The 15,909-nt window shown below is 46.7% G+C and overlaps 1 protein-coding gene across 2 annotated transcripts in view; it reads left to right on the top strand.

Annotated features, from left to right (window-relative positions):
* Nucleotides 1–15,909, top strand: part of MGAT4B (mannosyl (alpha-1,3-)-glycoprotein beta-1,4-N-acetylglucosaminyltransferase, isozyme B) — a 52,961-nt gene that overhangs the window by 19,083 nt on the left and 17,969 nt on the right. Inside the window, exon 1 of one of the 2 annotated variants that reach the window (XM_014948237.1) lies at nt 15,483–15,623. The exons of the other annotated variant lie outside the window; for it this stretch is intronic. Coding sequence (XP_014803723.1) covers nt 15,536–15,623 — 88 coding nt within the window. The 5' untranslated portion in view covers nt 15,483–15,535. Of the gene's footprint in view, nt 1–15,482; nt 15,624–15,909 lie in introns of those variants that run through there. 2 annotated transcript variants of the gene reach the window in all.

A 15,909-nucleotide genomic window follows, 5' to 3' on the forward strand; every position in this document is an offset into this window, starting at 1 on the left:
CTGGCAGCCACCCTCAGTCCCCATATGTGAGCGGTACTGCCATTGCCTGGGACAATCCCAGCTCCTGTCACCACGGTCCCCTCCTGGAATCCATCCCCTTCCCAGCTGCGGGCGCAGGTGGGAACTGCAGGTGCAGAACTGAGTAGAGCCACAGGTTTTTATTGTTTTAGCATCCAGCAGACTCCTGGGCACGGTGCTTGTGTCTCTGCATTCCCATTTCCAACACCTGCACGTGTAGGAGGTTTCCTTTCCAAGGGATGTTCTTCGCAAGGATCGGCCAGCTCAGACCAAGCTGGGGTTTTCACTGAATTTCACTGAATTTTTAGAGTTGGAAGGGACCATAGAGATCATCTATGATGATCAATTAAACTCTGGTTTAATTGAGTAAAGATGCTTCCTCCTTTGCTTTCTGCCCCATCCTGGTGAGAGATGGCCCCTCGGTGCCATGTTCTTGCTGTGGGAGGGAAGACAGTGGGGATCCAGATTTTTACCAGCCAGAAACGGTCCAGCTCAGCGTTCAGCATGTCCTTAAATTGCTGGCAATCTTCTCCTGGCAGCCGTGGGCTGGTATCGGGCTCCTCCGTGCCCAGAGGCCCCGACAAGGCTGTGTTTGTTAGCGGAGGGCTGGTACGGTCCTGCCTCGCTGGAGAACTGGCTCTGAATGGTCATTTTGTGATGACAGTAATTGCAGCATCCATGTAGCTTCACCCTCCGAGTGTTTTGCTGATGATCCCGAGCGCTGAGCTGATTCCATATTGACTTTGTGGCGCTGGGAAGGTGTGTAGTGTCTATTTATAAGATGCAGTAACTGCTGGTTTGCTGGTAATTTTGTCTGTGTTGGGTTAAGCAATACAGGGGAAGAAGGGCAGAAGAAACAACTTTTTTTTTTTGTTGCTGTGAACTTAACTCTGTGGCTTCCTTCAGTCCTGGAAGGAGGGGCTGCTGTGATAGTCTGATAGATTTTTTTATTTTTTTTTTTATTTTTTTTTTTCACATCTGCCTATGAAGAATATAGGATTTATCTTTCAAATGAAATTTGCTTGGCTGCACTGCCAGCAGGTTGTGGGTTTGGTTTGGTTTTGTGTTTTTTATTAGCTTTTTTTGTGAAGTATAACTTGAGAATTTATATTGGCTCCACGCTTAAAATGTAGCCAGGGGAAGACGGAATATTCATCTTTATTGTATTTGTTTCTCCCGTAATGAGACATTACTGTCTGTCGTAAAGGAAGCGGTCCCTCAGCCCAGGGAGCATGCCCAGTTATTTTCTGCTTGCTCCATTAGCTCGTGTGCAGACCTCCTGATTTTTATTTATTATTTTTTTTTTATGTGCATGTGCTTTTCTACTTGTTTAATCCTGCCAACTGCTCTTCTGGTTGGAAATCCATTTCCATAATGCTGGGTATTACACAAATTTGAAGTTGAAGCTCTTACTGCAGATAACATGGGGGGGGTGAGGCTGGTTTGCCCAGTTGGGCTGTGCCAACGTTCTGCTTTCCATCAGTCACAGGGAGAGCCTCATGCTGCAGCTCACCCAGGGCATAAAATGCACGCAGTAAAGAAAAATAAAGTTTAAGGGACAACTAGAGTGCTGTAAACATCGCTTGGATTTTGATTTACCAAGTCCAAGCACAGCACAAATTGTATGGCTTGCTGTGCCCTGTGGAAATCTCTCTTTGTATTCCTTTTATTTTTTTTTTTTCATTTATTTTTTTTGAAAAATTTCCATAACTAGTAATCATGGGATCGTAGCAGAGAGAGCCCTTCTGGAAATAGCTTTTTGGTCACCGCTGCTGTTTACTATTACTCTGCGTTGCCCGGCAGGCGAAGCTCCTTGTTCAGGGGAATACTCGTAATGAATTGCAGCAGGGATGCAGGCACTGGGGCTTTGCAGCCTCAGATTTTGGGGGTTTGTTGTGTGCGGGATGCTTTGGGGAGCAGAGCTGGGGTGTCGAGAGGCACTTTCTCCCTCCCAGTGTGAGATCCACAGCGTCTTTGTAGCCCTTTCCAGCAGAACCGAGCACATCCCTGCCTGTTGTGCTGTTCTGCTTGTTTTAATCTGTTGAATTTATCCGTGGCACTTTGCCTGGCAGAGAGCGGTGGGAATGTTGTCAGCAGTGGCAGAGAAGGATGCCAGGCTGCTTTTTTTTTTTAATTATTATTATTATTTGCAGTGAAGCCATACAAAGTCCATCCAGGGCCTCATGGCAAGGGTTTAAGTAACTCAAGCATGCACGTACCCTTTGTTTAACCAACGGAGCAGGCGACCTGCTCAAAGTTTAGTGTGGGTTTATATACTTGTGTTAACTTCTGACTCAACTACCCAGCTTTATTAAAAATAAAAGGAACAAAAACATTCTGGCACACTTTGATAGCTACAGCGGTTTTGGAAACTCTTCAGTTTCTCTCTCTTCTCTTTCTTGATTTCTTCCCAAGGATAGTTGCAACACTTTTCTTTTTTAGGACTTTGCCCTAATAACTGCATCTGTGAAGATCCGTTGGGATGGGTGATCCCACAAGCAGGATTATGCCCTTAAATGGAAAATAAGCTGCTGCAACAGCCAAAGTTTGGGAAAAAATATTATTGTGGGAAAAACTAAGTTGCTGGATGTATTATTCGATGTTGTGGAGCTGCACAGTCAGGAAATGCTTGTTAGTGTGGGGAGGAAACGCTCGTGTCTTCTAAATGCTTGTTGCATTCTGGTTTTAATTGTTGTTAAAATAGGAAAACATACCTCTAATAAAACACCAGCTAATAGACCCTCTGTAAAAGGGACGGGAGGCGTAAGAAAACATTTGAGGGAGGTGGGGAGGCCAGTCTTGCTTTATGAATTCCGCAATTTATTTGCTGGCTCATGCTCCCTCCCGTCCCCCCCCTCAAGCCGGTGGTGGTGCAGGTCCTCTCCAGGCTCCTTGGCCGGTTCCCTGGTCCCTTCTGCCTCTCGGCCAACGATTTGGGCTAAATAATCCAATTAAGCTTTGCAGCTTATATAACTCTCTTGGCTTGAGGCAGCAGCCGGACTGACGGGGATACAAAACACATCTGGAAATCGTGTACTAAACATACTACCGCGGCCGGCGCCAAAACCATTTGGACAAATTTGCTCATACGCACAAGATGTCCTTTGAACAGCAAGAACGTGTGCGAGCGGTCTCCTTGCTGAAGAAGTTGAAGTTAGAAAACGCTCCCATCCATAAATCCTTGCCCTGGCTGGGGAACTGAACTGGCTTTTCTCCTTTCCCTTCTTCTTTGGAAGATTGTCTGGCTCTTCTTCTTCTTCAGCTCTGGGGGATCAGCCAGTCCCCGTAGCATGCTGATCATAAATAACACGTATGTTCATGTGTTTCAAAGGTGGGAAGGACTTCCAGCCTCATTTAGGCTGGAGTTCTTACCTGATACCCATCACAGGCATTGCTTTTCATTTAAACTGAACCGTAACTTGGTGTATAACTGGAACACAGCTCCAAAGAAACAATCGAGTTGTTTTTTTTTTCTCTGAGACTTCATTATAACCCTGGCAATTTATGCTAATGGTTAATCACACTTACTATTAAAACGTGGGCATTTTACGTCAGCTTGAGGATTGGGGAGAAAGAAGAACTCAGCAATTCTGTATTTCAAGCAGACCCAACACAATCCTAGGAAAAACACAGCGCACGTTTTAGCGCTCTCAGATGTCTGTTCTCCTGTTGATACCCATTACTCTCAGTAGGGAAGTTATGGGCATTAGCAGCAGAATGAATTTCCCTTCATGTGCAGTGATACGCTCCTGTAGCTTCATTTTTATAGCCTGCTGTCTGATGGTAAAGTGAAGAATGTAGTTGTCTTTGCAGGTGTAGCGGGGCTGGTTGAGCATCCTGCCCCGTTCCCAGGCGCTTCCGTGGCCGCCTGCCAAATCTGGGCTGGGGAAGGGGTGTAGAAATGCCACCCCCCGAAATGCCTGAAACGTGATATACCACACACACACACAGAGCTGCTGGGCTTGTCCTCAGGAAAACATATTCAGGGAATTAGCTACAGCCAACATGTGCTGGCCGGGCTGCAAACGAGCGGTGCCACTGCTGCAAGAGGTGGTTTTGGCAGAGAACACGTTTCGGTCCCAAGAGGGGAGGTGGCTGGGGCACAGAGATGCCAAAGTCAAGGCTCTGTGGCATCCTGACCCCAGTTTGGCTTTTGAAGTGGTTTGGTCACCTCTGGGCAGTGCCCTAAGGATAGGCACCCAGGAGGTGGTGTGGAACCCTGGGTGGCTCTGCTGGGAGCTGCGCTGGTCCACACCAACGTTGGGCTAATAATCACTCAACCCCACTGACAGCATCTGGATCCCTTCAGTATCTTTGCGCTAGCAGGGCTTACTCTGGTTTGTGATGGACAACTTAAGATATTTCTTTCAGTGTACTGATTTATAAGGCTGTCAGAATGTCCCTGCTCCCACCAGGCTTTGGACATGGCCACAGGAGCCTTTTAGGAGTGTCTTCATTGTCATAAATAGTTGTGTACAAAGTCATGATCTTAGAGGTTATACATTTTAGGTTTTTCCATGGTCATAAAACTAAACTGAGTTCCCCAAAAGAGGCTGTGTATCTTGAACTACTCTTCCCAGTCCATGCCAGCGTTGGAGGTTACCCATCTGCACTGCTCCTCTTCAGACATGGGTTTGCTGGAGATTGTGACACAGCTCTGCATCCACTTCTTCCGTGTTGCTGCTCTATCTGACAGACTGGCTGCTTTCTCTTGATGTTTCATCCCTAAAGAAGAGGAAAATTGGATTAGATTTTTCGCAGCAAGGCCCAGCAGTGATGCTGGGTAACGAAGCTGATGTGTGCACGGGAAGCTCTGGGAAGCTGGGTGCAGGGGTAGGTTATTCACAGGGGACTCACCCAGTGTGAATTGCTTTACGGATATCTCACAAAGGAATGTGAGATCTCACCCTGTGCTGTGCCAGACCTCGCTCCCCTGTGCTGGGATTTTCCCTGCATTTTGACCTTCTGGAACACCAGGGACATCCAGCCTGCACGGAGTGGGAGTGGGGTCAGGCCCCCTGCTCCATCACTCCCCCTGGTGCAGTTTGCTGTGATTTCTTGCAGTTTAACTCTTTCAGTGCGAGCTGTGGCTCTGCTCCATCCTGCTGGGGGTTCATCTTGTGCAAAGCCCCCCCTCCTCCTTCCAGCTTGGCCAAGCTCTGTGCTCTCTCTGGTCTTCCCCTCACACCTCCCTGAGTTTAACAGTGTCTGGGACTATTTGAGCATCTCAGCAGATCCTCCTCTCCTGGTATAAAACCACTTGGTCCATTGATTTCATCCCAAGGAGCGCTTTGCTCTCTGGACAGCCCCATCCAGCCTCATCCCACCCATGCTCCTGTGAGGACATATGGCTGCGCTGGTGCTTTCTGGGCTGCCCCAGGATGTAATGGTTTTGTTGTGGAAAACTCTCCCTGTGGGCTCCTGGGGGGGGACGGGGGCTCCTCTCCTTGCAGCAGGCAGCCCATCCATCTTCCCTTCTCCTTGCAGCACCTAAACATGTCAAACGGAATCTTTCTGTACCATAGCTTCCCTCTGGGTGGGAAGTCTGGAAAACTGAGCCACAGCGGCCCACGTAGCAATTAGCATTACCTTATATATGCCACCCGTAAAGGTAACGGTGTGTGAAATACTGAAAACCCAAATGCATTTAAATAGACGCGTTTGAAGGAAATGAGAGGCGTGAACTGCTCGCGGGGAGCGTGCGGCGTCCTCTGCCAGGGCTGAGCAGCACTTTAGGAATAGTCATGAAATTAAGCATAAATACCATTGTCTTGCGGTCCCAGGCTGCAGGAAGCAGACCTATTTTTGGAGGTGGTAAGCAGCATACTGCAAGGCTCGGTGCATTGTCTTTAAGCCATTAGGTAAACCTGACATTGCAAGAAAGCAAAACCTCTGAGGATGTGGTTTCACAAGCTGTTGGAACTGCTCTCCCTTTGGGCCCTTGGCCAGAATGGCATCCTCCTTCCCCTGTGCTTCCCTTGCAGCACCGGCTCAGTCGACAGGATGGTCTGGCCAAAAATTAATCCCTCGACAAAGGATGCTTCATTTTCCAGCCGGACCAGCTCGTGGATATGGTGGACCCCAGGGCTGCGTGGGTGTTGGTACCATCAGAAGAGGCACAGCGTGAGGGGCACCCTGGCTGTAGATCGCCAAAACCCACTCTTGACACCCTGCCCAGGGCTCAGCACGGGAGGTGCCAGTAACATTTCAGAGCAGCAGCTTGGGGAGAAGCTTTCAGGCATCATCAACCAAAGGTCTTAGCAGGAGGACACCCGCGTAGTCAGCATCCTCCCCCATCCTCCCCTAGGAGGGGAGGATGTTGATTTTCTACCCTTGAAATGTCCTGCAGCCCCCAGCTTGTGCTGTGCCATGGCCAGCATCTGTGCAGCCTCGCAGCGGAGCCCATCTGCTGGAATAACCCTGCTCCGGGCACGGTGTCGGATGTGGAACCAGGGCCACCTACCTCTGTGCTGGTCCCTGCCTTTTCAGATAGGGAAAAATTAAATTACCACAGGTTGCTGTTGCTAGCAAGCTGGGAACTCCATCTTCTTATACTTCAGTGATGAGTTTTCTGCAAGGGGAAGAAATAAGGGAGGTTTTTTCACTCTAAAGGTGGCTGGTGTGGCTCTGTGGGAGGGGGTGTCGGCATTATTTGATAACCCTTTCTCATGTTTTCTTGGCTGCTGAATGAGAAAAGGGAGAAGTGGGTCTTCCTACTCCTTTAGCGGTATGTTTTTCTTCCCAGGAATTATCCTAGCATATAAAATGAAACAGGAGCCCTCAGATAGCATCAACACTTATAGTTGGTCTAAGTGTGCTATTTAATGGCAACGTCTTGTTTTTTCTCCGGGGAGAAGAAAATGTACCCCATTAAGTGCTCATGTTACAAGCCTGCACCCTGGGGGATAAATATTTCAGATACTAATGCCGAGTAATTTTTAAAAGGTTCTGTATGCGTTTTATTTTAAGCATTCTGCAAATTATTTAAGACTACTGAAACAAAATGCAATTCATATCAGCTCATCCCGTGATCAGCATGTGGAGATTTAAAAATCTGCTGTTCCCCACCAGCACGGTCCTGTGTCCCATCGGGCACAGGTACAATAGGGAAATTGTCATCTGTTTGGTGCTGCGGGTCTGTAGGTAGACAAGATGTACAATTTACACAGACAGTGGAGCGAAGGGACCGCTTAAATATCCTTTCACTCTACTACAGTCGCATGCATTGCAAATGAGTTACTCTTTTGGAAAAAGAAGTCAAACCTGACTTGCATTGAAGTTCTCAGCTATTAGCATTAGCGGAGCCAGGGACTCCAGCCAGAACTTCTGTGATTTCCTTGATATCCCTGTGACTTAGTATATCACTTTAACTTTTCCATATGTGCTCTCTGATTTATAACACAGCACTACTTTATTTTGCTGTTGTAAAATTATTTCATACACTCAGCCGTGCCAAAAGCTTCATATGTTATTGATTAAACAAATTCCCCCTGTTCCAGGATTCTGGTTGTTTGGAGTCTGGTGTTAACTTCAGTGGAATGATGAGTGCGATGGTCAATAGTACAGGGAGATGAGGAAATACTGTCCTGGTCCTTATTGTTGCTAATCAATAAGCTATCCTTTAATTTGCAAAGTGGAGCTGCTTTTTCCACCTGCCACTGTCGCATCTCTCCCGAGATGGGCTGAGCTTGTCCATCAGCTGCAAAGCGCCGGTGGTTCGTGGTCATTTGTGGGGGAGGGATGATGATGATGATGTTGGGAGGAGGATTAACAGGAATTTCATTTCGACTCCTTCACAGTCAATTAGCGACAGCTGCTGCTAGAGAAAGGGCGTGATGATTAACACAGTGACCTTTGCAAAGATCGGCTTCCCTTCTTGGAGGGCTTCCTTTCGGCTGGACTTGAGAGCCATTAATGCTACGGCACAGAGCGGGATGCGTGGGTGCTCTGGGGTTTGATGGAACAAGGTCTCTGTTTCACTATTAACATAATTAGGTTGTAATAAAAAGGGGTTTCCTGTTAGACTGCGAGGCATTAGCTCTGCTTCAGGGTTTTCTGCTTCTTTCAAGCTCCAGAGTTGGGTTTTACCAGCACCCAGAGGAACACGGTCCTGCACCCTCCAGGCATCAGCCCTTTCTTCAGGGCTGTTTTGGTCCATGAGACTTACTGACTAGCTTTGGGCTTTGGTACCCGTTGTGAGAACAAGGCAAAAGGAAGAGAAATCCAGTGTAGAGGTTTGCAAGTAGTGAGAGCCAAACGAATCCAATTTGGGATTTTATTGTGTGTGATGGTTTGCAACCCAGCATGAAGCTGTTGGCCACAAGTGGCAAGTGAAACAACCCGTGGCGTGGCCAGCACCGAGACCCGTGTGCCCGGACCTTGACAATCATGGAGGAGGCCTCCATGGGTTCCTGCAAGTGCATTTTCAGTACAGGAGAACAACACGCTTTCCCCTGCAAGTCTGTTCCTACTGCCCTTAAGTGCATCCTGGAGCATTTTCCCTTCCATGCCATGGAAGGAGGGTGCTTTAGGCAAATGCGTCTCCTTTTAAACCACACACAGGTTTGCTTGGTCAGGACTGACCACCTCTTTAAATTCCCAGCCTTTCCCTTTTCCTGCCTTTCTTTTCCACCCCTCACCCAGGTTTGCCTGTGTGATGCCCTCCCTTAAAAACCCTGTAGAGCTGCAATTATTTTGAGGTTTAATGACCCATGATTTCTGTAATGCTTTATTTTGTTCACTTTCAGCATGTTTTTATTCCCCAATCAAATAAAGGGTATTAAAAAGCCCACCAAGAACAAAGCCTTTGCTTTCCATTATGTGAGGAAAAATGCTTCGAAAGCTGTATTTGTGCTATGCAGGTAAATAATTAGATTGCTAATGAATTAGCTTCTCTTTGAAGAAGAAAGCTGCAGTGTTCCTAATTAAGTTGTGAGGAGAGACACAGAAATTTGGGGTCTTTCTCCCAAACAATGTGGGGGAAAAGAGACTGCCAACCCGCAGGAAGCCAGGGACCACCGGCACGGTGGTGATTTATCCCATCATCTCATGGTGCCTCTGTGCTTGCAGCACCTTCCAGCTCTTTTGCATTGTTCAAATTTGTCATTTCAGTGTTTTTCCATGGCAGTGAATTCAGGGAAATAATATACTCTTTCTGTGCAACACATTTTCCTTTTATCAGTTTCAAATTAGTATTTGAATTGAATGGTTACTTATTCCTATATTTTGAGACAAGGAGAATAGAAGTCTGTGATATATTTTCATTATATCACTCTATTTTATATGCTTTTCATCATGAGCCCTATTATTATGACCATCCTAAAATGAATAATCTCATATATTTTTTTCTTTCCTCACAGAGCAGGGTTTTTTTTCAATCCTTTGATCATTTTCATCACCCTCTTCTAAAGCCCCTTTTAAGTCTGTAGTAATACTCTTTTTCAGATGAGGTGAAAACTATTCTGGGATTAGGCAGCATCATTTTAATAATGTTATAATCTTCATAGTATTATTCCCTATCCCGTTCACTAAGCAGACTAGCGTCTTGTTTGCCTCCCTCTCCATCCCCCAATTTTTTTTTCCCCTGGATTGCTGCTGCCTGCAGAACAGCATCAAGACCCTCAGATGCTCTGGTCTCCTTCCTAGTTAATATTGTTCATTAGGAACCATGTGAAAAATACCTTGATTTCCCCCCCCAATTAATTTGCATCTGCCAATTTGGGTGTTAATTTACCATTCTGCTGCCTTTTCTCCTGGTCATTTGCTTCTTTTCTGGCTTTGGCGAACTTACCTCTGTGTCATCTCTGTATTTGGCTACTTCACAAATTCATCTCCTTCTCCAGATCCTCACTAAATCTATTAGACAGCGGGTTTAGTACCAATCCGTATGGCTTCCTCTTCATAGTTAACCTTTCGCTATGATGAAAATTCACTATTTAATTTCGTCTTCTTTCTGTTTAGATCAATGGCAGTATTTGCCCTCTTCCCTTCTCTTCCTTAGCTGTTCTGCAGCAAAAGAAATTGCCACCTGATTTGTCCATTTTCTTAAATCCTCTGAACGGATTGATGAAAACCCAAGAAAAATCGGGAGGACTAGTTCCTTTTGCAGAAGCTGATGGTGGTTGATACCTCGGGGATTTCCTCGCCCGCCAGCCCTTTTGTTTGTGGCAGGGTAAAACCCAGGGGATTTGCAGGGATCTGGGAGCTCTTTGTACGGTTCCATGGAGCTGGGCTGAAGAAAGAGATCCCAAACCTGCTCTGCAGGTACCCGAGAGTGGTCCGACAGCCTCTGCTGCCCACTCTGCCCTGATCCGAGACTTTTTAGGCAGAGGTGATGGGCTTCACTGTTTGCTTTCCTAATTTCTGAGTTTCTACATCCTTGCTTTGGAACCTGCATCCCTCCTGCAGCTCCCTGGGGAGCTTTTAGGGTCTGGGCGCAGGCACCCCTGTGACTTGCTCTCTTCCTTGGAAGGGGAATTACAAAGTTCTCCATCCGTGTTATGGTTCGCCATCCCTGTGATGGGAAAACTACCCAGCTCCATTCCTGAAAACTTATTACTTAGGACTTTGAAGGCAAAAAAAGGCTTATTTTTGGAAGGGTCTGTGTGAATGTTGTCTGAACTGGATCTCAAATGCAAACAGTTGCTCCTGCTTTGGAATAATAAGGCACAGGGGATATGTATTTTCCTCTCTGCTTCTGAGGACGTATGTGCTGAGACAACATTAAACTCCAGCGAGGAGACGTGCAACAGGAACCTGATCAAACCCTGCTGCTGCAAAAAGAAGAAATAGTGACTTAAGGGTGCCTGCATTCCCTGGGTAGAGCCCGTCAGTGGAGAGATGCATTGCATTTCTATCTCATTACGCAGAGCTGTTGAAGGTTGAAATGCTGTTAAATATACCACAGGCTCTTATTAAATGGCTATATTAAAAAAACAAAACAAAACAAAACAAAACAAAACAAAACAAAACAAAACAAAACAACCCCAAAAAATAACACGCACACCAGATTGCAGCCGGTGGAAGAACATTCTTTATTTGAGGATGGTTTTTTCAGACAGGCTGATTTTTAATAAGCCCCTTGCTCCGGCTGATGTGTTGGCTCAGCGTGAGGGTGGTGCAGGGGGATGCTCAAACCCAGCAGCAGACCCAGGGGCTGTGCAGGAGCCTCCTGACTCCATGGGCTGTGAGGGATCACTCCTGCTGCCATCGTCCACCCCGGCAGCCAGTGTCTTCTCCTGGGTGTGGAGGTTGGGACCAGTTTTTGTAACGTGCCACAGAGCCTGATGGTGCTCAGGATGGTGCTGGAGCACAGGCTCTAAGTTGGGGCATAGCAATGCCACCGAGAGGTCTAGGATGGATATTAGGAAAAATTTCTTCGCCGAAAGGGTTGTCAAACATTGGAGCGGGCTGCCCAGGGAAGGGGTGGAATCACCATCCCTGGAGGAATTTAGAAGATGGGTAGATGTGGTGCTGAGGGACATGGTTCTTGGCAGTGTTAGGTTGATGGTTGGACTTGGTGATCTTAAAGATCCCTTCCAACCTAGATGATTCTGTGATTCTATGTGTTTGGGGTGATGGTTGCATTGAAATACATTATTTGGCCCCGATTCAAGACAGCACACACCGTAGGTAGTGACTGAACTGAAACAAAGTGTAACTAAGGGCAGAGGATGAACATAAGGAACAAAACCATAGCTGCTGTTTTTGATGGCTGCTTTGACCACCCATGCCCCATCCCTGGAGGGGTTCAAGGCCAGGCTGGAGAGGACTTTGAGCAACCTGGTCTGGTGGGAGGTGTCCCTGCCCAGGGCAGGGGGTTGGAACTCAATGGTCTTTAAGGTCCCTTCCAACCCAAACCATTCTGTGATTATGATGACACTGGTTTCTTCTTTAAGGTCACTTCCAACTCTAACCATTCTATGAGTCTATGAAATCTAATTGAAAGAATTCTGTGATTCTTTCTACAGCTAAATAAGCAAAGGGCAATCTTTTGCTTTTAATGGTATGTTTATTGTGGAGTTACTGCCAATTGCTGTGCACCTGTGTGCAAAGTGTCTGACATCTGTGTGCTCCACTAGCCATCAGACCTCCATGCAAAGCAGGACTATCCTTTTTCGCATCTCAGGAGTCGAATTTAATTCACCGATACGGCGCAGTAACTCCTTATATCCATTTTAATGGTCTGGTGAAATTCTGTTAGCAAAATACCTAATGAATGTTGCGATTCAATCAGGGAAATCTAGAGTGTAATGTGTGGAGCGGTGCCAGCGTTATATAAATCATTAAACATCCAAACGTAAAAAAAAAAAAAAAAAATCCCTAATCATCATCTAACTCCGAGAAGCTCCTGTAAATGGCAGGGGACGAGGCCAGGGGTGGGCAGCACGGGGGCCTGGCATGGGACAGGGATGGGGGTGAGCTGGGGGGGGGGTTTGACTCCCTGTGCTTCTCCAGGTGCTGTTTTTGGGTATAACATAGATGCTGTAGCACGGAGAGAGGGTTGTTTCTATGCTCCGGAGTCCCCCCAGGCCCTTGCAAGTCCTAGGAAGTGAACAGTTATTAATTAAAGGGGTGCTTTAAATAAAATGAAGGAGAATAGTCACTGCAGATAAGTTTTCTGTATGCAGTTTAGTTGTCTTCTCCATCTGCGCTGCGAACTGGGGACTGACTACACTTTTATTTCATCTGTTTTGGCCCCGGGAACTCTTGTAGCAAAAAAGGTGCAGTTGTGCTCTTGAAGCCAACATTTTATAAAGATAAACGGTCTAGAGGTTTGGGGGTTGTTTCTAGTTTTTAAACAAATCTCTTGAAAGACTTCCTAATGAGAGGCAAATCCAGCTAACAAAGACTTAGCATTTGCTTTTTGAAAAGATTGAATTGGAGGGAAATCTTTGGCATTGGCCATGGGTCTGCTCTGCTGGGAGAGGTTATCTGCAGAGAACAAAACCAAAAGTAATTGGTCCTGAAATACGGACATGTTTAAAATGCATGGTGGGCTCGCTGGGCAGTTGGAGTGAGATTTGGAAGACCAAGGCAGAATACAGAATTATAACATTCCTGGCTGTATATATAGATATACACACATATACATATATACACGCACATATATACATCTATGTACGTGTCTATATATATAGATGTATATGCGTAGATATATATAGGGATGACTACGTGAGATTTCAAGGTGGGGGTCTGATTTTGTTGCCGTTTGCTGTTTTAGAATCAGATTAGGTATTTTGATTTCACTCATAAGCTGAAGAGGGATAAGCAAACTGGATGCAGATGTCCCTGCCCTCACCTCTGCTGGCAAACGTGGTTTGCACTTAATAGTCACTGAAATAAGAACAAAGCCACAGAATTCTCCATCACGGAGAAGTACTTTTTATTAAATGGATGCTATCTTGGATGAATGGAAATCTTTGGGATGGCTCTGCAGGGCCCCTCTAAGGCTCCTGGGGAGCATCCCTGGAGCCCCACCAGCATGTGCCCATCTGCTGTGGACCACTGCATCCTGGACCACTGCGTTCCAGCCATCCCAGCCTGCAGCTTCACCAGTCCCTGGCATTGCTGCCCAGCAAACCCAGCGGGGGGATCTCAGCCGGAGGCTCCCAGCTTAAAAAAAAAAAAAAACCAAACCCAAAGCCTGGCAGCTGTGACTGGGCACAGCCGGGGCGAGAAGGGGGCAGCCAGCGATGCTCAGCCGGACGCTTCCTACGGCCGCTGCCCCTCCAGGGATACAGCCCCAGATCTGCTGCGGGATGGATGGACAGATGGCGGCCGGCGCTCAGCTGTGCCCGGTGCACGCCGGGAGCCCTACAGCCAGCCTGCTCCTAAAGGCAGCTCGTGAACAGACCCTTGAGAAGCAGATACCAGGCACGGCGAGGTGTGAAACGTGTGGTTTGCAGGGCACTGGCCGTGCACAACGTGTGCTGCAGATGCTGCAGGTTCCCTGGTCAAGAGGGTTTTTATTCTTCCATGTCTGTCCTGCAGACCATCACCTAACACCGACTTTATTTCTTTATTAATCCAGCATATTTTAAGCCTGAAGCAGTGCGTTATCTCTCAAGAAAAAGTAAGCTGAGTCTTCTTTTTCTTTTTTTTTTTAATATAGCTAGGAGTTTTTTGTCCTGCAGTGCTCAAGTCTGGGGATATTTTAAGAGCTCTGCTGTCTTGTGCTGGGAGGGAGTACAATAAATATGTAGATAGGGAGTGCTGCTGCTTTGAAAGGTAAGTAAAGGGTCTGCGCTGAACTGACACTAGCTGAAAAATTTGTTCAGCCTAATTAGCAGCAAATCACTTCTGTGTCCAAGCCTGCTTGTAGAAATGGGAGCCAATTCCTTCCCCCCGTGCTCCTTTATCCCTTGCTGCCCTTCGTGGCTTTTCAGTGCCTCCCTGGTGGAGCAGCTGAGGGTTTCTGTGAGGACAGCATCTCTGCATCCACATGTCCTTGCAGACCAGCGAGTGCACAATGGCATTACTGGAAATTCATGGGAAACTGCACACCCATCTTGGGCTTTGTATCGGACTGTTCAAGCTGTCACCGGAACCGGCCACGATCGATCAGCTTTTAAATTTCATGAAATTTTAATTAAAGAATGGAAAGCCTACGAAGACATCATAGGACAAGAGCACTGGAAACAAATACAATTTCACTTCCAACCATTAGCCAGAAAAGCAGCAAATGGTTGACTGCACATCACCATTGCAGTCTAATGAAAAGTACAGCTCTTGGCTTCGGCGGGCAGGTCATTAGTGACTGAATAATCAGTGACATTTCCCTTCTAAATCTGACACAAACGAAGTGCAGTGCTCTGGAAAAAGCCATTAAGTGCAAAGCCTTCCCTTTACTCTGCTCCAGGTATTGCAGAACAAGATCTAATGGCAGCCTTTAGCTGTGATTTGGCTTTGATAGCATCCATGGGATAGTAACCCCCTGGTATGCCGAGAGCCAAATGCTTCCAGCCTTGCACAAGCACAGTTCCTGCTATTGTGTCGTGCAAAAACAGAGAGACTTCTTCCTTGCTGGTGTTCATCGATGCAGCCAGTAAAAGCTACAAGTAGGGAAACCTATAATCTAGAGTGCTGGGAAGCTGAAAGGTATATCCTTATGTCTGAGAGGTAGCAGGAGGTAAAGGTCCAGCTCATCATGGAGTCAGTTTAAAGCCTGACATCCTCCTGTGAATTCCCGTGGCACCTCCCAGAGCTGGGTGTTAACCTGTTTTTCTGCAAATTTTTAAATGTTTTCTTGATGGGAGTGGAGAGCAAGCGGCACCGCACAGGAAAAAGGAAGGACTGGTCTTGTTTGTGTCTGTCCCTCGACATTCTCTGAATAACGTGTTGTCAGATGGATGGTGTAATCAAGTGGGTGTAACTTCCTCTGCTCCCTCCCCGTGTGCCACTGGCTTTGAAAATAATGCTGAAAGGTTAATAGGAGCCAGGCTGCCTTGTGGGGGGTCCCTTGTGTTGAAGCAGTGAGAATTTTAAGAAGTTTTTTTTCTGGGAGGAAAGAGACCCAATGGGGGGAACTTTTTCTAGGAAAAAGCATTACTGGGAGCTGGATTGGGAAGCACTGTTGTCTTGGAAACTCTGTGCTTTGGAGCTGGGTATGTCTGATCTTGAAAATTCCTTTTCTTTATGGATCCCAAAATAGAAGTTGTCGATGCAGTCAGTGTATCTTTTTTCAATGACTCTGATTTATATTTAGCCCTGTGTTGGGAAGTTCCAGTCCAGTATTTTTGGTCATTAGCTCTCCTGGTTGTGTTTGGGCTAGGGGTCAACTGTTTGGTGGATAAATCTGTTTAGGGTCTAGTCCTGTCAGTTACAACCTCACTGAAAACACATGAGTGACTACAGATAAAGGGGGTTATAAAATAATGGGGGGGGAAAACA

The sequence above is a fragment of the Calidris pugnax genome, unplaced genomic scaffold (genome assembly GCF_001431845.1).
Source record: "Calidris pugnax isolate Ruff unplaced genomic scaffold, ASM143184v1 scaffold27, whole genome shotgun sequence".
Taxonomy (NCBI): domain Eukaryota; kingdom Metazoa; phylum Chordata; class Aves; order Charadriiformes; family Scolopacidae; genus Calidris; species Calidris pugnax.